This window comes from Protopterus annectens, chromosome 5.part0 (genome assembly GCF_019279795.1).
Source record: "Protopterus annectens isolate FY-2018-M chromosome 5.part0, PAN1.0, whole genome shotgun sequence".
Classification (NCBI taxonomy): Eukaryota; Metazoa; Chordata; order Ceratodontiformes; family Protopteridae; genus Protopterus; species Protopterus annectens.
In genome coordinates, this window is record NC_056735.1 from 868,791,226 (window position 1) to 868,817,115 (window position 25,890).

Consider the following 25,890-nt stretch of genomic DNA (forward strand, 5'->3'; position numbering starts at 1 on the left):
CAGTATTGGTCCATTGGCATTTGCAGGTTTCCACACATACAGCAATTCTAGCTACCACGTGAAGCATTATTTTAGAATTCCAGTTACATTCTGCTTTTCTGAATACTGTGCTGTTATCGATATGTAGCATCTTTCTTGTGGCACCAAACATACTATCCTCCCCCAAGGATAGTAGAGCTGCCATTTATTGCTCATTCCTCCATTGTCTACTTCAGTTCCCTGACTGCTATTTGAATAATTGTTATCTAGATCATAGTTAAGGCACTATGCACCTTTGTACCTTTAAGACTTCACTATATAAATTGCAATGCATTATATGAAATGTGATTAAATGTTTTGTTTCATTAGGTAAATGTGATGATTTCCTTTTCTAAAAAGTCAAGACATCTTGTAACCAGATGTTAATTATACAATAACCCCCCATTAATATTCCAAAATGTGCACGCTGATTGGCCAGCGGTCACCCGGACTTTTTTCCGTTGGTATAAAGTGTCCAAAACCTTTTTTTTTAATAAATAAAAAAAGAAACAAATGGAGCAATGGAGACTTTCTTTTCTCCGTTGCTTCCATTTCAAAGCATTGATGTACTGGGTATGCATAGGAATGCAAGTCCCATACGCATGCACAGTCCATAAACATAAGGAAGCAGTATACCACCACCGGTGGAAGAACAGTAATGCGCCATTATACAAAGACATTATTTAAGAAAAGTAAGTATTTTTTTCTTAAATAATGTCATTGTATAATAGCAATAACTGACTCCGTGGTTGTGGTATATTGAAATTTATCCATGGTTGGCTTTATTTAATCACTCAGGCTTTACCCTCGTGATTAAACCACATCAGCCATGGGTAAATCTTCAATATACCACACCACGTCATCGGTTATTGCTTAATTATACATCCCGCGTCATTCTAATGTCTGAGATTGTGGAATTTGCAAATAAATATCTGAAACACTGAATTATTAAAAAAAATTAATTTCTGTGGAAAATAAAAAAATGCGTTCAGACACTAGCAATTTACTGTATGGTAAGTTAGCAATGTTAAGTGCTAAGAAGACAAGAAAATGTTAATTTGTTGGTCAGGTACTACTTCATTAGTGAAAACTAAACTCAAAATATTTATCTTTGGCACCCTTCCTCCACCATTCTGTTTATTCCACTTACAGGTCGAAAATAAAGAACTGAAGAAGCGCATTCTGAATGACACCGTAACATACTCAGAGATGTTCAGTGATGCAAGCAAATCTTTCTGTGAGGCATTATTAGTAAAAGATCCAACCAAGAGACTGGGATTCAGGAATGGGAACTGTGATGACCTAAGGGCACATCCTTTCTTCAATAACATTAACTGGAGGAAACTGGAGGCTGGTGAGTGAATATTTTTACTTTGAGGCCTCAAGTAAGGGTAACCTTGATTATTAAGTAAATGTTGAAATAAATGGCAATCACATAAGAACTCACTTGTTTACTTCTAGCTGTTTTCTTATGCCTTCGGTTTAAATATCTAGTATCTCTGAGTTTTGTTTTATTTTTATTTTCTTTTTATAGAATAAAATATGACCAGTAAATAAATTTATTAATTTGTTTGCTTTTATAATCTGGGTGGATGAGGTATTTCAGGATTCTTTTTAGCTATGATGTGAGTGGTAAAGCACAGAACAGTTTATAGATATATACTACAAACTACATGAATACAAAGGCAAAAACACAACAAAGTGCAGATAAACAACTTAAATTGAAAATATTAAAGCACAAAGCCAAAAACACTTACAGTACAGTGTAAATAAGCAACTTAAGTGAAAAATACAATCACAATGGCAAGCAATTAAATTGAAAATATTAAAGTACAAAGCCAAAAATACAGTACAGTGTAAATAAGCAACTTAAATGAAAAATACATTCACAATGACTAAAACAGTGATAACAGAAATGAGATAAACAACCTAAGTCTAAGAAGAAAGGAAACATAGATGCTAGGAAACCCTGTATACACTGCATGCTCTGCATCTTCATAGAACTTGCCCCCATAATAAGTGGACAAATAGAAAAGGATCATCATGTAGGTGGCATTAAAAATAACATATTGACTGAAAAAAAATCTTTGTATATGTCAGACTTAAGATGATCCTATAATGGGTTATGAGTATAACATACCATCAGAGAAATGATCCCTAGGTCTTAGTAGTAAGGGGAGAGAGACAGAGAGAAGTTATACGAACTATAAGAGTACTTGATGAGAAATGAGCGTAGGGAAGTTAGAGGCTGAGGACAGAAATAAGAATGAGAATAACGGGTGAAAGGATAATTAGGGTAGTTGTATAGCAGTTTTATAGAGAGCTCTTATTACATACTTACTTAGCTGATGCCATCCGTTTGATCTATGGAGTGTACTTTAAATGGGAAGAAACTAGATGTTGCTGTATGGAGTGTGTTAAGATAATATTTTATCTAGAATACAGCAGCCTTTGTAGTTTTCTTTTAGGTAGTCATATGAGTTGCATTCAAAAGCTTTGTAATTGGTGCCTTGTGTTATTTCATGTGGAAGGCTGCTCCATTTGCCTATTACTGAAATATCTTTCTCTGAGGCCAGACTAAATGGAGACCTCACTAATGTAAGGATAATGATATTTGGTTATGTAGGGAGTATGATGAGTGTTTTAGTGTCAGTTTAGAGCCAATTGAGGGACTGTAGTGTTCACAGAGAATTTTGCAGGCAAGGCTGTATAAAAGAGAGCAGATCTAGCTATACTGGTTAGGTTCTTGGATTTTTGGAGTGAGATACAATGATGCACATATCAAGGTGCCAAGGGCAGAGATTTATAATGTGTATATTGTATTGGTAGTGGTTGTATTAGGCTGGTGAACAGAGTCTAGGGTGAGTATGGGCAAAGCATACTTTTGCATAGGAATTAATAAATTCTTACCTATTGCTCTTCTGACTTCTGGGGTCAGGCCGTTAAAATAAAATAGTTTGCTTTAATGTGGACAATAACATTTTTAATTACTTTTTCTGTGTGATCCCTTACAGAAAGAATTGGCTCCAGTATATTTATATTATTGTAGAGTATGGGAACATTAGTGGGAGTAATAATTTTAGGTAAAAGAAGGATGTTAATTGTTTGATGGCCTGAATGCAGTGACAGTGATTCTATTTTTATTTTTCAGCAGGTTTTTAGTTAGCCATATGATAAGGAGGTAAAATATTTTTTGTATAACCAGCTGCAATTCTGGAGTACTACTTGTTTTGTGTACTATCATATCATGTACATACATTGTGATATTTCTGGATGGTAAAATTGTAGTAATGTAATTTCAAATATGTAGAATAAGAAACGTCCAAGGTCTGATTTTTGTGGAATTCCTATGGTAAACTGTCTTATAGTCATGATTAAGGTGCCTTCTTTGACTTTAAAATGTTATATTATGCAGGTTGCTGACCCATAAATGTACATTTGATATCCCTTCTACTTACCATCCTCTCAGATAAACACAGAAGGTGGTTACCTTGTTTTGGCTATTCCAATGATTTAATGTGCAGTAGACATTGTGAAATGGACTAATTATAATTCTGCAGTTCATATTTATCATGGGATAAATGAATAGATGAGTTTAATAGAATATGAAACCTCTGCATCAGAAATACTTAATATAGGAAAGAATGTATGATTTGTGGGAGTTGTTTAATCAAAATGTTAGCTGGCTTTTTTTTCCTGAAAATCCTGAATTCAGTCCTGAGTTGAATTGCATGATCATAAAGAAGGGAAGAATGGATGATTGACAGGAGTTAATCATGCAGTTAACAGTTCATCATGAGGTCAGATAACCAAAGGTGACTTTATGTGTGAAGCAAATAGAGGGGTCAACAACAAGTAACTCTTCATCCTTCCACACCTCTGTTGTCAGTTGTTCAAGATAGTATATGATGCCATAGAACTGACAAAACTCCATTTTACTGTTTTGTCAAGCCTTGCCCTAGACAAAGGCTGAAATTCAAACACCCTTCTACATACTCCCTGCTGTTTTTTCACTTAAAAACATGTGGTGACATACATCCTAACCCAGGTCCTGCAGCCATTCAACAAAATAACAAATCTGCCACATCACAACATAGTCATCCCTCAAAGGCATACAGTCTCCAATTAACACAGCTAAGCTTAGAAGTATAAGAGACAACCTTATTGATGTGCATGCCTGTATCTTTGTAGCTGAAGAAATTGTAAAGCTGTGTTATTATCTCATCGTTACCTCACAGCAAGAGGTTCTCCTGTTCGATTCTCGGCTTGGCTTGGGAGTGCCTTCTGTGTCTGCATGTCCTCCCCGCGGTTGGGTAGCGTTTGAAAGACATGCGTGTGTAAATGGGCGTTCCTTCATTGAAGGTTGGGCATCGAGCTGGCACCTCGGCATTTCATAAAAATCTACTGCCAATCATTAGCGGACCGGAGTTCCGCTGTGGCGACCCCTTACCGGGAAAAAGCCGAAAGACAAACAATAACAACTTGTTGGGAGGGCATGAATGCTCCTAGGGATATGGAAGGAATTAAATGACTAGAAATTTTGGAAGTAAACATGCAGTACTCTGTGCCTTTACTTAACACTACAGAGCAGGCATTTATGCTCCATGTTTTGCAATTATTTATTGTAGGGCACTTATTACAGGAATATGTTTTCCCACAGAAGTATTTATTTTCACATATGATATTCACATGAACTGTATCTGCTGAATTACCTGGTCATCCAGGATATGGGAGGTCTGTGGAGTTAAATATTTCCACTTCCTTTCATTTGTGAAATACTGGTTCATAGGTTGGTACTAGGCTATCGGCCCTAGGGCCTGTACAAGGCTAGCCATAACAATTCCATGGCTATTTCTTCCCACAATATTTACTCCCCTGAACCCCTGTTTAGCAGGGTTACTGACGTGATCCCCAGGGTAAATTTCCTATCTCACTTATAGCAGGAACAGATCTACTGGGCAAGCCAATAGCAAGAGGCATGACTGTACACTGCTAAAGTGACCTATGCACAGAGTCCTGCAGGCTCTATGGAACTGTGTAGGATGGGAACTGGTTGGAAATTAAACTAAACTTATGTGTTAGATTAGTGGTTACTGATTAGCCCAGAATCAAACATTGAATCTCCACATTTATGTAATTTGAATATTTCACCTGGTTTTTAGTGTAAACACAAACAACTTTATAGCTTTAAACATGTCAGCCATATAAAGGTGTGTCCTTGTTAACCAGTTTAGATCTTAACTCTAGTTAATAAATAACAGAAACTACAGATGTTCTCATACTACAACCCTTTATCTTTCTCAGTTATTACTGATTTGTTTAACTGTAGCTAGTAATGATTTTCCTAGCCTTTTGTCTGCATTATGTGTCAAACCATGATTGTTTTTCACCTCACTCAGAAGTCAGTGAAGTATTTGTTATGGTTAGTAAATAATCATCCTCTACATTGCTCTTGAAACATTCCTGTTTTGTCCTTATATTGTCACCCTGTGAAAGCATAGTAGAAATGAGTGTGCTTGATACCATACACCTGTATGAACAAACTTGTCACTCTTTTACTGCTGATTAGTTGAATCTACTGCTGATTCCAGTTTACCTGGGATCTTCATCTTGTGGTACTAAGGGAAATGTGAATTCAGTCAAAACTGGCTTCGGAATTTAGACTTGCAAACCCCTCCCCCCGGCAATAATGTTATTTTAAACAATCTGGTACTGTGACTGTACTAAGTGGCATCATTTAATATTCAGGTGTTTCAAAGCTCATAAATCATCCTCTATACAACTAGAGTGTCCCACCAAAATGTTAACGCAAAACATATTACCTACCTGTTGATAATATTCTTGTCAAAAAAGCAGTCTATAAAAATCACATTTTGCTAAGAAACCTGAATATTCTCAGTTTCGTTCTTATTGGGAATGTAATAAATGAAAACCAAACACATTTTGTGATATCTAAGGACCCATTTAGATGTACAAACCACATTCCTCCTGTTGCATCTTCCAGAACAATCATATCATTTTGATTGACTGTTTAGTACTTATAAACTACATTTTTCATACACTATGCATATATCAGAATTCCTGTGAGCAATAACTAAGCAGTTTTTTGAGAATGCATTTTTGCAATTAAACTCTATGTTTTAAATGATATTAAAATGATATTAAAACCTTCATGGCTTCACCCAACTAGTCCAGTCGCCAACCAGGATAAATAAAAATTCCAGCAAGCACACTATCCTGGATTGGATACTAGTCAGTAAGAGCCCCCAGTCATATATAAATAACAGGCTGCTTATCAGATAGCCTCAGTGATCACTCCCCAACATTTCTACTCAAAAAATACCTATACCAAGCTAAACCTGTCATCTACTGTCAAATATGTAAAAAAATAAACTTTAACCCACTCACATTCATCTCATCCCTCAAATAATGTAACTGGCATCCTCTAAAATACCTCAGTCTTGATGACGCAGTTGAATTTTTTAATACTACCTTCCTGAGCATCCTTAATTACCAAGCCCCCATAAGACTTTCCAGAACCAAAGCACAACCCTCCTCATGGCAACAGAAAACCACTAAGTCAGAAATGAAAAACAGGGATAAAGCCTGGGAGCACTGGCACAAAACCAAAAACCCCTCAACTAGACAGAAATTCCTAGAAGTACGCAATAGAGTCAAAAAGCTAATAAAACAGGACAAATTCCAATACTACCAGTCTGCCCTAGACTCCTCACAACACAGCCCCAAACAATTCTGGTCCTCCATAAACTCCATCCTCCACCCAGGTAAAGTCAGTACCCCTCTTCCTAACATCCCTCACTCCTCAGAAAATATTGATACCTCATTCAACACACACTTCACACAAACCATACTATCACTAGCTAAACTACACAACCCTCTCCCCTCCATCCCACTGCCTTCTCTTTTTCTTCTGTACCTACCTCCAACATAAAAACAACTCTTAACTAAACTTAAGCCCACCAAATTAGCAGCAGACAACCTCCCAAGTGAATACCTACAAATCACACCTGACACTCTGGCCTACCCAGTATCCATCTTGATTAACCGATCTCTGTCAGAAAGTTACGTTCCCACACTGTGGAAAGTATCACATATAATTCCCCTCCACAAAGGCAGGCCCTTCACAGAACTAACCAATTACCACCCCATAGCTATTCTCTATCCACTCTCCAGAATACTAGAGAGATGCATACACTCTCAGGTCTCAGACTACCGCCTTACTAACAACCTCCTTTCCAATACTCAGCATGGTTTCCGACCAAACCATAGCACCACCACTGCCTTACTCTCCTTTACTAACACTATCCTTCAGCATAAAACAGTGGGTATCTCTCCTCTGCTACTTTCCTAGACCTATCTAAAGCATTTGACATGGTTCCACACAAACAACTTATCTCTGTCCTCAATAACCTATCCTTCTCTCAATCAGTCACCAACTGGTTTCAGAGTTACCTGTCTGACCACCAACAATCCATTGTATGGCAGAATGACATATCTCCCCAACTACCTGTCTCCATAGGGGTTCCCCAAGGATCCATCTTTGGACCCCTACTCTTCTCTGTTTTCACCAATAATCTAGCCTCTGCCACCAAACATGGCACACTCATATAATATGCAGATGACTCAACCATCATCTGCTCAGCCCAGTCCATACCCAAACTGCAAAAAGTCACACAGGAAGCCTTTTCCTCTGTTGAAACTTGGTTATCCGATGCCCAATTAATACTCAACCCAAACAAAACTAAACTACTCATCTTCCAACCCACCAAACATACTCAAAACAACTCTCACTTTAACATCACAGCAAAAGACACCACTATATACCCAAATGAACACACCAAATTGCTAGGAGTGGAAATAGACAATAAACTAAAATTTGACATTCACATATTCATGACCATAAAAAAGTCCACAAAAAACTAGGAGCGTTATACAGAAATAAGCAACTTCTCACCAAAGCAGCAAAGATTTCAGTAGCACATTCCCACCTTATCTCCACCCTACTTTATGCCTCTCCAATATATACCAACCTAAGGCAATGCGACCTAAACAAGCTAGAGACCTGCTACAACAAAATCGCCAAATTCGCCACAGGGGCATCCTACCATAGTCACCACTGTCTCTCACTTGCTGAACTGGGCTGGCTTGAACTCCCTCACCTCCTTCAATGGTATCAACTCTCACTCGCCCACAAACTAGTAAACCATCCACTAATTGTCCCATCCCTCCAGAATCTACTCCGACCCTAAAGCACCACCAGACAACTAAGATCCAGCAACAAAAATCACTTGCAAATCACTAAAGCCAATAACTCTGCTGGTGAAGCGCTATTCTTTTGCACCATAGCCAAATTATGGAACTCCCTCCCACCCACAATTACCTCCATACCATCATGCACCCACTTCAGAACTTTACTAAAAGCACACCTAAAAACATGCTGGCTATGCCCTTGCAACTCCCACTCTAGTATCACCCACACCATCCAATCACTAACTTTCTTTCCACTCCACTAACTACCTTGATTATAGCAAGCTCAGATGCTCATAAGCCTAGTACTTATTATACAGCAGAAACTTCTTATTGTAACATTTGTTAATGTCTGTTATGTACTTCACAGATAAAGATTCTAGTTGCCTACTGATGTACTATGGTCTTCATCTGTAAATATGTTGTAAGTAATTGCTATGTTAAATTGTTAATCGGTATATAATCCAATGTAACTACTGTCTGTTTATTTTAACTGTGGAGCTTTTCTCCCTGGGCCTCTGCTGAAAATGGACCTACATCCAGTCGGACACTCCCGGTCAACAAATATAAATAAATAAATAAATAAATAAATACAACATTAACCTATAGCAGCATCTCTCATTTCCTTTATGAAGCATTCTACATTAAAAAATCCTACATAAGATAAAACCTAACGATACCTGCATAAACCTTAGCTTGCCTCTCTCAAGAAGGGGGGTGAGGGCACAAGGTTCTGTATGTCTGTGTATGCATGTGTGCATATGCTTGTGTGCATTTAGAATTATGTATTTATACAGAAATGTGTATATGCCTTTTACAGTGAATACTCTGCAAAAGAAGTGCAGTTAAAACACCATTATAATACTGTACTAACAGGTCCTAGTTCAACATTAGTACTAACTTTTAACCTTATATTCCTTCATTTTCAATTTTACATCAAATGGAAATAAAATATAACAACCCTGAAAGTTTAAAGATCCACACTGAAATCAAGCAGGAAGTAAAGAAAATAAAACTGTCTGGATTTAATGTAATGAATTTCTAACCTAACTGTTTTGCTGCATTGTTTACATATCAAAAACATGAAATTAAAGCCTGTTTAAGTATCACTGTTTTAAAATGTTGCTGCAAGTAGAACCTGTGGAAAAAAGAAAAGGTTATTAAAATCAAAGTCTCTTCTTGTGCAAAACTGTTTTCTTCTCCCTTGCTTGAAGCAGGCAGCTTGAAGATCTGAAGATTGGCTTTCATACAGCATGGAATTTAGTGTCTCTGCATAGGCATCTTACAGACGTCTTTCTCTGTGTAGTACAGACATCTGTGTAAGCTGGAAATAAATGTAAAGTTCTTTCATTTTCAGTCACTGACGGCAGTCTGCAGAAATTGCAACACTGAAAAACATTGTCAGGCAGAATACTCTCTTTTAAATGACAACATATTTTCATTCATCTTCCTTGGACAAGTCAGAGTAGCAAGGCCATGTGACAAACTAACACATTACTGTTTTTTTAACATTTAACCATTTCATGGCAAGCTATACTGCAAAAAAAAAATCAAACTTTGAATCTTTTTGCTGTAATAGCTGCAATGGCAAAAAGGGTTGTGTCTTTAAACATGACAGTTTCTGAAAATTGTGAGAACTTGTATTAATCAATCAGTGCATGTTTTCTCTTTTGTTCATGATATGCACATTATCAGCGGAGATTATTTTATCAAATGCTTTACTAGACCATACACCATCAATGCTCTCTAAGACTGAAAAGCATTCGTTTATAAACATCTTATCTCTGGGGAAACTTCCTGTGAAACCTTCTAAGCCATTTACAGAAAAAAGTTAGAAAACAAAAAGCACTGAAAAAAGAGTAGTTAAGAACCAGAGAACAGAGTTATTATTCAAAGTTTACGATACCACTTTCATCCAACAAGACTTCTTCAGAAACTATTCGACTAAAAATTTCAAGCAGTTTTTATATAAAAACCTCCCAATGGAAAAATCTAACTCATTATTCAATTAAAATTCTTTATTTAACACTTTAAATGCTAAACCAGTTGGAAAAATGTTTAAAAAATGTTTACAAAACTTCAAAAATAGTAATACATATGTACACGATAATAAAAAAGTATAAGAAGATTCATTTCAAAACCTTTAGCCTTCTGTTCTTTAGAGAAAAGATAAAGTCCATGCATCAGACAAAAAAACTACTGAAGTTGGTGCCTGGCTGCAGTTTTATTTGTCATAACACATACTTTTATGATCTGAGGTCTGCCACATCTAGTGTCTCCAATTTTTGATAAATTCCTTGGTTAGTTGAAGAATTGGGTTCCCCTTTGTCCTTCCATTTTTGCTACTGTTTTCTCTCCCTTTCAATTATAGTCAATGTCATATATTTTGCAGGCAGATGAAGTAACATGCTATGTTCTTTTAGAAAAGCATACTGAGCACACCATTGTTACGAGGTTCCTTGTTACTCTCCATCTTCAGTAAATTCACTGAGACATGAATGCAGTCTGAGGTACTACATTTATTGTTCAAAATAGAATGGCAGCAAGCTGAAATTCCACATAAAGCAGAAATGTAACATTTATCTCTAAATCCTAACATGACAGGCTTAAGTACATGAACACAAACTACTGACTAATTCACATGGTACCTTCTGAAAAATACTTTCCAATCAAAATTCTTATTTTTAAACTGACAGCAGAATAATGTGTTCGTCATTCAGAACCTATTAATGCTGTTACAGCTCTGCATATTTTCATAGACTGTTCTGCTTTCCCACAATCTCATGTTTACAGTAATTTTCTTTACACAAACAATGCTGTATTTATTACTGGACTTGTAGCAAACCAATGAAACTCTATAAAGCCATATTGTTTTTGTTTCTACCTGTTTCTTTTAGGCAAGCAGTATTTCACAGTATTATTTTGTTCTAGAAGAAAAAAAAACTATGTGTTTCATTCACACTTGCAATATACAGCTGCTGTACCTGTGTCTCACAGAATATGGTTTCTGGTCTAGCTTACCCAGCAATAATTTTGAAATACAAAAATTTATTTTGGAAGTTGTTCTGAAACTTATATTTTAGCATGTTTCCTTCTAAACACAGCATCAGGTGTTAGATGAGCCAGCTATGGCTTTGGTATGTTATTTTCAAAAAATGGACATGTTGACTTGTTCAGTGAAAGAGTGTTTAAATCATGTTGTCTAGTATTCTATGTACTACTGCACAGTCTGAAAGGAAATCCAGTGGAGATGGCAGCAGATAATCCCATACCAATCTCATTTTTTTCAATTTTTGAGTAAAAATGTTATATGGTTCCAAATGTGAAACAAAGCAAATTTGCTTTATCTTTCATTTGACAAGCAGCACAGCTACATGACATACAAAAGTCTCTTTGTACAAGGTAATTTGCTCAGAATCAGGACATTTTAGATCCAGAAATTTGATGTATTTATGATTGTGAGATATATGTTTGAGAAAGCTAATAAGGTAGCATGTGCCTTATTTTGCATGTTGCATGGGGTAATCCCTCAATGTATATATAGTATGTTAGATTTAGGCTGCAGATAGAAACTGAGAGAGAGAGAGAGAGAGAGAGAGAGAGAGAGAGAGAAATAAAATACTACATGGCAAGACAAAATGTATTAGAGCTATGGTGTGCTAAAATCTGTCATGTTTGCGGTTTGTTTTCATAAGAGGATGTAGTTCCATGAAAGTGTTATGTTAATGTTTGCGATACTAAATTAACAAACTGACACAATGACTGTTGAATTTGGTAAGGCTCATAATTTTTATTAAAAGAAAAAATCATATGCAATTATATTAAAAGATCAGGTGAGAGGTAGATTGCTGCATAAAGTAGATTTATCATGAAATAAAGTGACATGTCATCTAGAAGTAGTGAAACTGCTGCAGTGGAATTAAAAGACCTTATTGAGGAATTCAAGGTACGTAAATTTGCCTGTGACATTTAGGAACACACAAACATATGAACAACAATAGTCAAGGGATTCCTGGGGCCATAAAATGTCTAGCCATATATACCTTCAAGTAGAAAAAAACTTAAAAGTTCTTGCCACCAATTACGAGTACTTAACTCACTGACACCTTTAGTACCTTTTTTTGCATACTTCCAGTTAGCACCCCTTGCTCCTTATGGCATCCTGATCTTTTTTGGATCTGGCATACTTAACTAAGTGACGTATCAGTTAATAATAGGAAATATTAGAAGGGGCAAGTATTTATTAACAAAATGACACTAAGACTGTTAACTTAAGATGCTTTGCAGTGGAGAAATTGATCACTGTTTGCCATTTATTATTCATATTTTCATATTTATTATCATACTTTCATAAGTGAGAGACCTACATGCTGTTGAAGGGTGTAGTATGATATGCTATGGTGAGAGACAGTAAAATTCATTGTCAATGTCCATTTATATCATACTGTACTTGAGATATTGCTAGTTGTTTGTTGGCAGTTATGAAACTTAGCAATATTCCCATATGTGCTTAATATTTCAAAAAAATAAGTGACTTACAAACTGCTACATAGCATAAGGTAAAACCTTAGATGTTGTTAAAGAAAACTGTCTTTCTTATTTGCTCTTCAAGTTGAACATATTGGGAGATATTCAATGTTATTTATATTGCTAATTGTATAATTCAGCATATATTTTCATATTTCTGTAAATATCTAAATAGACATGCACCCAGAGAAGGATTTCTTGCTGTCACATGAAAACTTGTCTGGTTAACCAAAGTGTTCTGACAATATACATCTCTGTTAGACATTTTCGAAGACATGACAATTTGTAAATGTTTTGCAAAAAATATAATTCTGAGTTTGCGTAAATTAATATGTCATTATATTTATGGAAAGACTAGAAATGCACAGAGTATTATCATCACAAAGAGCACTTCTTAATGATAACATTTGCTATTTGTACAGTTTTAATAGCGTTTATTATTCACAAAATAATCCAATTTATTTATCTTATGCATTTAAAGATGATGTTTTTCAGAAAATACTCTGGAATACAATGATATTTGTGTGTGTGTGTGTGTGTGTGTGTGTGTGTGTGTGTGTGTGTGTGTGTGTGTGTGTGTGTGTGTGTGTGTGTCTACACTGCTGTAGGTGTGTCATTCCACACTATATAGACATTAATGAGTTAATAGTATCCACCTCCCAATTAAAGCAGGGTGAAACATAACCATGGTGTAAATTTATGTCATCTCATCATCAAGACTAACTGCAAAGGTGGGGTGGAGCGTAGATGGCCAACTAAGAATAGCGAATTTTGGGAGCTCCGTAAAATAGTATAATAATATAGGAAAATGTTATTATTTTCAAGTTTAAAATGTCAGAAATCTATAGATAAACTACTAAACTACATAAATATCAATTTTGGTGGAGATATACAAACATTTTCCTGTCAGGTAACTTGGAGATATATTGAGTCACTGAATATGAACTACTCAATGAATTCTCATCTAGATGCTGCTTTGAAAAAAAGAACTGCAATTGATGACATCTACCTTACAGGAACTACCTTTGAAGATGGATGGCTTTAAAAATGACTTAGAAAATCTCAAATTAAATTCTCAAAAACATACTAATACTCATAAGGAACTATTACAGCAACACCATACAAAAATAACAAATATAGAGACTTCTCTTAATGATATTGAAGGGAGACTCAAAGAGGAAGAATTCCAAAAAGAATTTCTGCTTAAACAGAATACATGACTGCTTAACAAAATAAATGACTTAGAAAACAGGGAAATGAGAAACAACATAAGGATCTTTGGTCTGCCTGAAAACACTGAAGGTGAAGACATTATTTCATTCTTAACAGCCTGGATTCCTGAATTTTTAGACTTGAAAGAGGGACTTTCATTTGGAATTGAAAGGGTGCATGGAGCATCGAGGAAACCTGCTTCTAACTCAACAAATACTCCACCTAGATCCATAGTTATAAAATTTATTTCATTTCTAGACAAGGAACTAATATTAAAATCTGCTTGGAGAAAATCACCCTTAAAATACAATCAAAGCCTGATAAGGTTTAACGATGATTATTCTTCCAGAATACTAGAATAAAGGACAAATTTTGGCCAATAATAAAACTGTTGAAACAAAACTACATTAAAGCACAGCTGGCCTTTCCAGCCAAGATAATACTTTTTGCCAATGAGATGAGAACCTTTAATGACTTAGAAGAAGCAACTATATTCATCAAAAACAACAACATAGTGTATATCCCAGAAGAAATGGAATGGATGGCCCCTACTCTTAAAAGAATAAAAGAAACAAATCCTTGGACTGATGCTAGAAAGAAGAAACGAAAAACTGATTCCAAGATAGCTGTCCCAAAAAATAACTCTCACAGCTACATCTCTCAACGTATCAACTGATATGGTACATCACTCGTCTTCTGTTTTTATTTAAAAAAATGAGGGTTTCTTAAACAACTGAGAAACAGTAATGATTTATTCAGAATGTTCAAAGAGTCCAATAATTCTTCACAAACAAAGGTAGGTGAAGATGGGTTACTATTTACATTATATATAAGCCAAACAAAGCAACATATAATATAAACATAGAAGTTTCTATTCCCCTACTTGAACTCAGTGAATACTTATCTTGTTCATTTTTCATTTTTTTTACTTATAATAATTTAAGTAATTAATTAACTAATTCAACTAGGTACCATTCATTAGAGTTCAGACTCAAATGTAACAAATTAGCATCATATATAATAGCAGTAACAGTAGAGTATTTTGAAAAAAATGCTGTCATGGAGACTAATGCCTTCTTCAGTTAAAGTATGATTTAGAAATGTCATGTATATCCTGGTTAAATAATAGTAGCAAGCTCTTAGTACACGTCATCATTATTCTGTCTAAATATAGTTAATATCAATTATGGCAGGTATCATAGTTATGAGTGCTGTTTGATCAATCCTGATATGGTGAGCATGGATGCAGCTGTGTATAGCACCTAGTACAAATGTCATTATTATTCTGTCTAAACATTTAATCTCAATTATGGCAGGTATCATAGCCTCAAGTGCTGTTTGATTAATCTTGATATGGTGTGCGTGGATGCAGCCATGTCTGGCAGCTAGTACAAATGTCATTATTATTCATCTAAACATAGTTAATATCGATTATGGCAGTTATCATAGCTTTGAGTGCTGTTTGATTAAGCCTGACATGGTGTGTGTTGATGCAGCTGTGTCTGGCAGCTGTTGTATGTTGCCATTTTCTTCTCTGGGAAGCTGTGGGTTGTGGCTTGTGATCCAGGTTTACCGATGCTTGTGTATTAGGAAGAGATAGTTGGTGTTTTAGCCTGGATCCAGGGGAAGGGGGTGGATAAAAAAGTGATTTTGGATATTTTGGAAGAAAATAGTTTGTTTATACATCTGCTGAGTGAGAGGTGGGAAGGCTAGAAGAATGTGTTATCTCTTGTTGTGGCGGGTTGTTGGGAGTTTTTTTTTTTTATCTGTTTGCTCTCCGTTCTTTTCCTGGCTGCTGCCTTGCTGAAAGCGAGGGAATTTGGGCTTGAAGTTGCAGTGAAGTGAAGCCTTGCTTCAGGTGCATCATGAGCCCCTGGTATGAAGTACACAGATACACTAACAGAAACAGATGCTCCCAGGTTGCTATGATAATGGAAACAGAGCGATGATAATGCTAAAATGCTTTGAGGAGCCTCCAAGATGATTGTCAGCAATGAAGTTTTTGGTTTAAAAAAAAAAAAAAAAAATATATATATATATATATAGATAGATAGATAGATAGATAGATACCGATAAACAGCACAAAAAGCACAGCCAGGATCAGTCAATAAATCCAATGTGCTGTTCAAATGCCAAATGTAACAATTCCCAGCTTGATGCTCTTAACATACAATGCTTCACTTGCTAACGTTCCAACCTCAGATGCACTTGTAGTACAAAGCAGGCCAATTATACACTTTCGCTCATTGTAAATATGTCCACACAGCAAACAGCTACACAGCAAACGATAAACAGCCTAAGTGTACTTTTATGCGCTTAAGTAAAACATCTAGAGCACAGCTTTGTAGCATTCAAGCATATCATATGCAGGATATTTTTCTGTTAATGCATGTACTCAAACCAAGCATTTAAAATAAGCCATTAATTTATTAAAACAGCAATAAAAACAATAAAAAGTGACAGAACATAGGATAAGCGCTTTCGGGTCACCACAACGACCCTTCCTCAGATCCTTATAACTGATGATACATCATTTCCTTCTTTTTAAAAATAAAAAGTTTACACCAATGAGACAGTCCATTAGATAGACACACCTACTTGAAACAAGTGTGTCATAAATGTTTCCTCAGTCTCACGTCTCCTCAGTCTCCGCCTTTTCAAGACGGGTTTCATAGGGAAGGCTGTATTAAGCCCTGGTTTCTGATACGCTCTTAATTTCCCAATCCAAAACATTTCTTCCTGTTCCAATTTAGTATTAATCTCACCCCCCCTTTTTGAGGCATACACAATTCTCAGAGCTCTAAACATAAATTTATGTCCCACATTATCTCTAATATGCTTCACAAGTGGATTTTTATAATCCTTTAACCTTATGTCACTAATGTGTTTAGACATTCTCTCCTTCATCTGTCTCACAGTTTTTCCAAAGTAAAAATTGCTGCATGATAAAAAAAAAAAATAATAATAATAATAAGCACAATTTTATATTTAAAATGTATTTTGGTCCAAACACATTAAGGACTTACATAAGAGTTTATTGTGAAAGACTAAAAGCACTTGGTCTTGTGCAGTACACTTTGCAGTGGTCTGGGAGGTGAGCTTGCTCGGAAGTGTTGGGCATATAGGGATACCTGATTCTAGGGGTGTTTGGGGTTGCCAGGAAGTGGTAGAGAGTAATCAGATTTCCTTCATGGAAATATCTGTGGGAATGGAAGGTGTGTTGAGTGGTTCACTGGCAGAGTGGCCACTGCATGGAACAGGCTGGTAAAATGTAACAAGACAAATATTGGTTTGGATATTTTAAGAACAGCCCGGAAACACACCACATGAACTAGTGAATGGTATTCTGGCAAAACTGGATGGGCATTGTTGCCCGTGCTTGAAGTACTGATATGTGTGTATGTAAGGATGGAAATATAGTTATAGCAAATAAGAAACTAGAAGGGTCTCATAATTTAAAGTCTATGGACTATATAAACATGCTTGGAAGGAGCTAATAATAAGAATAAGCATTACAGCTTGTCGTCTCTCAAATAACTAAGCAACAGCAAAAAAAAAACACAATTGTTATGTAATGAATGATTTTAGTAAATCTAGACATAAAATATATAATCGTCATATAAGATGAAGCAGTCTGCCGAATTTAGATATTAAAGACAGGTTTTAATAACATGGGCTTATGTATAATAGCACTACTGTCTTAACTTGTCATAAATGCATACACTACATTGAACATCATGGGGAAGCATGATGATTTTCTTATATAAGTAAATATGCATAACAAGTCATGTAATTGCTTTAACTTGAATTTTGGTTTTTGTAACCCATCTTGACCATATATAATATTTAAGCAGTAAACAAGGTAACTAATGCTTTATACATGACATCAAACTGACAAAGTTGATGAAGAGAAACAATGGAAGCCTGAACTCGAAATGCCACAGAATATAACAATCATATTCTGAACAAATAGCATTAAATTGACAATAGACACTCCGGTTAATAACATGGGCTTATGTATAATAACACTGTTTTAACTTGTCATAAATTATATACACTATATTGAACATCAAGGGGAAGCATGATGATTTTCTCATATAAGTAAATGTGCATAACAAGTCATATAATTACTTTAACTTGAATTGTGGTTTTGTAACCCATCTAGACCATACATAATACTTAAGCTGTTACCAAGGTAAGTTAACTAATGTTTTATACATGATATTAAACTAAGTTGTTCAAGTGAAACAATAGAAGCCTGAACTAGGAATGTCACAGAATGTAACAATCACATTCTGAACAAATAGTATTAAATTGACAATAATCACTCTATTTAACCTTTGCTGTTTATACAAAATGGAATGTTGCCATTTAAATCTAAAAACTTTCAGTATGAGCCATAAAATAGCAATTTATAAATATGGAAAGGGAATTTATAATCATTAATCACAACAAGTGATTTTTTTTGTTTTTAACCTATACTTTCACTCATTTTATGATAGGAAATGACAGATATGAAAATCCTTATGTACAGGAAATGGGGGGAAGAGGGATGCACTGATAATTAAAATGCACTAATTTTCATCAATGTTCCCATAAAACAAACATGATGCTTTAAGTAAGTTAGCAACAAACAAAGTGATGACTTAAATGCTGGCAAGCAATGAAATATAACTTCTGATATATCTAGTAAAATACATTGTATTATAAGCATTAGGTATAAATATTATTAAGTAATACATTTTGAAAGACTTCATCAATAAGGATGAATATGTTAAATAACTGCTTGCTATAATCTTTTACTGAGGTTTTATATATGATACATCCTACTTTACTATGATTAAATTGCTTGTCATCTATCTTTTATGTAAATATTAATTGCTTATACAATAAGTAGACATTTATATTGTATTAAAATTCTATCTAATCTACAATAGTCCTATATCTGTTCAAAATAATATAAATATTGCTTATTCCTATTACAAATATTCTCCATATGATAATTCAATTTATGGAGCTCAGATGTTCTGGATTGTCAAGGTATGAGTGATAATCTGATAGACTTAGGTTTATCTATCAGATTAGGAATGATTTTCATTCCATGGCTAGTGAAGATCTTAGTTTTAACATTTATTAGTTTAAATTTATTTCACAAAAAACATTTTTAGTATGCTTGACCAAACCATTACTTTATTGGTAAACACTCAAAGTATTAAACTGATAATTTTCTTTAAAAGCTCAAACATATACTTTATAGTTATCAGAGGAAAATGTTTAATAGTCACAATAAAACAAAAAATACATAGTCTAAATAACCTAAGATGGATTTAATTTTATTATCTTTAAATACCAATAGCTTACGGAATGCCACGGTGGTACAGCGGTAGCATTGTTACCTCACAGCAAGAGGTTCTCCCATTCAATTCTCAGCTGGACTTGGGAGTGCCTTCTGTGTGGAGTCTGCATGTCCTCCCCGCGGTTGGGTAGCATTCGAAAGACATGCGTGCATAAATGGGCATGCCTTCTTTGAAGGTTGAGCATTGAGCTGGCACCTCAGCATTTCGTAAAAATCTACTGTCAATCATTAGTGGACCGGAGTTCAGCTGTGGTGACCCTTTACCGGGAAAAGCCAAAAGACAAACAACAACATCTTTTAATACCAATAGCTTAAACAATCCTAGCAAGAGATCAAATCTACTGAAATGTTTAAAATTGAACAAAGCACAAATTGTCTTCCTTCAAGAAACTCATTTCAAAACAAATGACAATTACAGATGGAATCCTAAGGAATATATGATATTGGCGCAATCCACTTATAAGACAAAGACAAAAGGGGTAACAGTTTTATGGAAAACAAATGTGATTAACCCAGAAATCATTTATAAGTATGAATATAAAGAAGGCCTTATGACATTAGTAACAGTTAAATTTAATAACAGAATATGGACTCTAGCCAATCTATACTGGTTCCCAGGCATTGGAACAAGAAATGTTAAAAAACACTTGGATTTCATTTTCAATAATTATAAAGGCAACTTAATATTAGGAAGAGATTTTAACTGTATATTTGATATTTCTGAAACTACAAATGAAAGACCGCTGCATACATCTGCTGTAACAAAAGCTTTACACAAGTGGGTAGAATCATTTCATCTTGTAGATTCTTTCAAATTTAAAGAAGATAAATCTTTGTTGTTTTCCCATCAAGATCACAGATTTGGTACCCAAACTAGAACAGATAAAATATTTGCTGCCCATGACTTACACTCTAAAATCATTAATTTCTCAATCACTCCCTGACCCTTTTCAGACCACAATTCATTGATACTAAAACTTCAAAATGGGTACAAACAATTAACCTTTAACTCCAGAATTCCAGCATATATAACTAAAATTAAAGAGTACAAACCCTGGTTATTATCTGAATTACAGTTCTTCTTAGATATTAATTACACCACAGAGATAAATAAAATAATGATATGGGACTCATTAATAGCTTACATATATGGTAAAACCATAACTTGGTATAAAAAAATCAGAGACTATGATTCTGAATTATTAGATCTACAATCCAAACTTTTGTCAGTAAAAGCTGAAAAAAAATCTAAATCATTTGGAAATGAAAAAGAAAGTAGAATTATTAAATAATAAATACAACACATAAAACTAGTTTAGCTTTATAAAAACTAAAAATGAATACCTTGGCCACTTCTCCCAAATATCTACATAATTTATCCACAAGAATCAAAATACAATCAAAAGCTAATAACATTAAAAGTACCTTCCATGAAAAGAAAGGGAAAAATGTATTGGACATAGGTGACATTCTTGATGCCTATAGAACTCACTATATGGAACATTTCCAAAAAGAAAATATACATATTTGTCAATTAAATCTAGATGAAAAATGTTCTAATATAAAAAATACCAGAAAATTTAAAACTAGATCTGCAAGCACTCATATCCTACAAAGAAATTACATATACAATAAAAGAGGGTAAACATAATAAAGCTCCAGGTATAGCTTGCATAATTATGGAAATATATAAACTTTTTCCTTCAAAGATAATATCCTCTGCCATAAAACTCTATTAGATATTCAGTCACAAGTTTTAATACCACCCTCTTGGAGATATTCCTTAATCACACCAATCCTAAAGGAAAACAAACCTCCGAATCTCTGTACCTTGTATAAACCTATATCATTATTAAATAATGACTATAAGATATTTATAACAATATTAACTAACAGAATGAAAATACCAGTATCCAAAACAATAAATAATGATCAAACTGGATTTATATATCATAGAAACACACATGACAACATTAAAATGATATTTTTTCTTATAGATTATGTTAATAAAGAGAATGAACACTCATAATTGGCTTAGATATAGAGAAAGCCTTTGATTCCCTATATTTGGAGTATTTATTCAAAATCCTAATGCTATTTGAATTTCCTGCATCCTTTGATAATCTCCTAAAGAATATATATACAAATAATTTAGCGTATGTCAAGTTAGGTCCTTTTATCTCTGAATCTATACATATAACAAAAGGTACTAAACAAGGATGTCCTATGTCACCAATCCTATTTTCTCTGGCTATTAAAATATTGGCAGATTCAATTCATAACAATATAAAAAAAATCAAAGGAATAGATGTTTATGAACAATACAATTCTAAAGTAATGCTATTTGCTGATGACATATTACTAACATTATCTAATACAAAAGAGACATTAGAAGAATTAGATGTATTGACAAATTTCACATGACTTCAGGACTCCATTTCAATTAATCAAAATCAATTTTTTTTTTTTAAATAAAAAAAAGAACTGCAGACTAAAGGGAATCACATCATAGGGAAACAGGAATCTACCTTAAAATATCTAGGAATTGAGTTATGCAAGGATAATAATTAATTAGTCTCAAAAAAACTACAATAATATCATCAGCACAATTAAAATCTCTGTGGAAAAATGGAACAAAATAATATTAACATTTGAAGATAGACTACAGTTAATAAAAATGGTTCTACTGCCCAAGATCCTATATATAGCCTTGGCAATACAACTGTTACCAGAAAGGAATATACTTAAAGAAATAAATTCATGCTTAATAACATTTCTATGGTTTTCCAAAAGAAACAGAATAGCTTTAATACATCATATCAGACCATGGAAACAGAGAGGATTACATTTTCCTGATGTCAAAACATATATAAAAGCATCAATATCTAAAACAATCTCAGGTTGGATAAGTTCAAATTACTCTGCAAATTGGAAAGAATTACTAATTGTAATCTCAATAAATCCAAAAAATAAAAAATATAAAAATTGCACTCAGTAGGATAAATGCCTCTTTGTTGAAAGGAAATACAATAATCACTCCAAACATTAAAACAACGGCAAGGCAAACAGACAGCCACAACAAAAATTTTATTGCACAATAAATTTGGTAAGCGCTTTTACTATATAGCTTCCCCAGATTTACAAATTGATTGCTTAATTGGAGAATTCTCCTTTAATGGAAGTGTAATTTTTTTTAATTTACATTTTAATTGTTTAATTGAGTGTATTATAAAAAGGGATTGTTTTATTTGGTGTGTATCCTCTTTGAAGGCATTTCAACTGAGATGTCAGTAAGAGAGAGAATAAAGATTTCTACTTTTATTGGTGATCACTGGTTTATGTTTTTTTGTTATTTTATTCTTCTGTTTTGTTGTTTTAAACTTTAAAAGTAAACAAAGTCTGGTGTTTAAACTTGATTCCTGGGTATGGTGTAATATAATGTTTACTATAATTTATGCATTGTCGAGACTGTGAGAACAAAGTAAAGCCTTTTCTTGTGCAAATTACATATTTGTTCAGGTCATCTGGTATCATTAGTGGGTCAGAAATCACTTCCTTAGAAAATATGAATGAGAAATACACAAGTAGTTGGAAACTCAAGCAAAAATAATACTAGATGATTTGGCTTTTTCAGAAGCTAACAATGCTGAAAATGATTCAGTATGTGCATTAAAAAGAGACAGTTTACTTTGTAACTAATACAATTCATTTGGTGGTATGGTCAGCTTGATAAGAGTTCATCAAAGTCATATAGTGCCTGATATTTTACCAGTTGTGCATGCCGCAAGGAAATTTTCAGTAGCAACCAGAGGTAGTTTCTCAGAATGGAGGGCATGATGTGACTAAGAAAGAAATAGAGGTATAATAACTGAGTAAATAGTATGGTTACAGTGGTGCTACCAGTCAAGATTCATATACTTATAGACCTTTATAACATTAATAAAGATAAAGCTGAAACATCTGCTTAATAGAAGAGTGCCAAATGCAGACTACTTTTCAATACTCAAAGCTAACCACAGATTCTGACAAACTAAACCTGACAATGTAAGTTCCAAGTTGTACATGCTTAATGTGCCTAGATTTCTGAGATTTACATTTTGATATGTGGTATGCACCTGACGTGCTTCAAAAACTGTTATACAGAGGGTTGAAATGAACTGAAGAGATTGCTAATACTGATTTCCTGGTTTGGTGCATAACCAGAAAGAGTGCAACAGATTACCGATTCAACTACTGGAGTGAAAAAGTGTAACCTCAAGTTGAATAATGGTAAGTTTGAATTCAGAGTTAAAGAACTGACAGGAGTGAGTTATATACCGCTCAACCTGCAAACACTGAAAATAGGTACAAAGATCCTGGAAAGGTTGGTACATCCAATCAAATATCTGGATGACTAATTAGCATAAATCTGAATACAGAATCACATATAACTCTAATCACTTCCATTAGGATTGTGGGATACAACTCAGAAACACAAGTTTAAAAAACTAAGAATGATAAAAATATGCAAAACTATAAGCACATTGTCAAAGACTCGTAAAAACTATAGGTTTTAATGAATGGTGCTGCAAAACTCTAAAGTCATTTATATTTGCTTTTGAAAAAGATAAACATATCACATGGGTCTGCATTCTTTAAATTATTGGTGTCAGCAGTATTTTGGTCATGTCTGGTTTTGTACTTAACACCTTCAATATTTTGTTTAACAGGGTGAGGGAGAGAGGCTAGAGGATTCAGAAAATGTGTGAAGGGTAACTCAATCCTATAAATAGGTACAGTATGTCCATCTAAAATTGGTATAGTTGAGAGGTCTGATGATGGTATAATTCTAAGGGATTTAAAACAGGTTTTGTCAAATCTGCAATACAGATCCCCCCACTGAAGACAAAAAAGCACTTGAAACATTTCTGGGAATGACATAATATAATTCAAAGTTTATTCTGAATATGTCAGTAGTGCTATTAAAATACTTTGGAACAAAACGTGGAATGCTTCTGGAGTGAAGTGCAAATAAATCATTTTAAATGTTTCATGCATTTAGTGATGAGTACTCATACTGGACTTTTAAGATGCAAACTGCCAGTCACAGTGCAATATTATAATATCATAAAATGTTTCAGTAATATATTTTGTGAAAGAACTGCAATTAGACAGTGACCATGAGCTATCGCCTAGATTTCAAAGAATACTGTTATAGAAATTTAAAAAACAGAGTGAGTTACAAGCCAAAAAATCAGATGTATATAGATGCTATGCCAAGTCATCATTCATACTTTTCAAAACAGCAAGAAGATCTACTTGGAGAAGAGCTCAAGTGACTCGTCATAGCACTTACCACATAAAACATATAAATTGCATAAATGTTGACAAGAATGCACAGGTCTTCTTTAGGCAGAATCTAGTGTAAAGAAAGATCCTTTGATGTATTGCTTTGGTCAGGAGTATCTATATAAACTGTGTGTGTGTGTGGTGTAAATGTGTGTGTGTGTGTGTGTGTGTGTGTGTGTGTGTGTGTGTGTGTGTGTGTGTGTGTGTGTGTGTGTGTGTGTGTGTGTGTAATGGTAAGGTCAAGATTGATGAACCATGGCGGTAAGGAAGTTTGCCCACAAAGCTAAGGAGTTTCACAGTTGATGTACAGTAACTAAAGATGCAGGTGTATGGGACTACAGTCCCCAACTGGGAGATGTAGATCTGCTTCCCTTATTGAAAAATATAAATATGCTTGGAACAGTTTGTTTTCATTTTTTTGGCTACCAGGGTACTTTTTGTGAAATTGGGAGCAGTATACCTTGTATTTGTTTTTTATTCTGACTAATTAGTAAACAATCAAAAATGAGCTCCAAAACTATGACAAAGTGCCATTTTCTTATCTAACTAAAAATGCAAATTGAAATAATAAAGTATTCCAGCATGCTCGAGGATGAGAAATGATGTGCCTTATGTGCAACTAAGCTCCATTTCCCTGATCCTGGAGTTAGTCTGTTAGTGGCTGCAAAGTGGATCAATCCATCCTTGATGAGCTAAAATGCATCAAAATGCAGGAAACCTGAGTGGAGATGAAACTACAGCCTGTGGAAGAGACTTAAGGTGCAAAGGGAGAGAGTAGAAAGAGAGAGAAACTGAAGCTGCACAGGAGGAAAGGAGCCATTAGAAAGAGATGCAGGGAGTGGGAAGGCATAACTGCATGAAAGAGAACTTGTAATCCTTTGTCAAAGTCACATGACTATCAGGAGTAAACTCTGGCCCTTAAAGCTAAAGTCAGTAAATTATTTCCTCAGTTTAAGAAAGAAAGATAGTCACTTTGGTAGTTTTACTTGGTCATGTGAACATGTGTGAAGTCAGCACCAAACTGACAGTGGCAACTGATGATAGTTCAATTTCTCTTCTTTTGAGTAAAGCAATATATCACTTTTCAGGAATGTCAGACTTTGATTGTACTACCTGAAATTAAATATATATATATATATTTTTTTGAATGTTTTAAGTTTATGACTGAAGCTTACAAAATG

At 34.4% G+C, this 25,890-nt stretch overlaps 1 protein-coding gene across 1 annotated transcript in view; it reads left to right on the forward strand.

Annotated features, from left to right (window-relative positions):
* Positions 1-25,890, forward strand: part of LOC122802868 (rhodopsin kinase GRK1-like) — a 506,474-nt gene that overhangs the window by 444,318 nt on the left and 36,266 nt on the right. Inside the window, exon 6 of the mRNA XM_044072666.1 lies at positions 1,171-1,372. Within this exon, the coding sequence (XP_043928601.1) occupies positions 1,171-1,372 (202 nt within the window). The remainder of the gene's footprint in view (positions 1-1,170; positions 1,373-25,890) is intronic.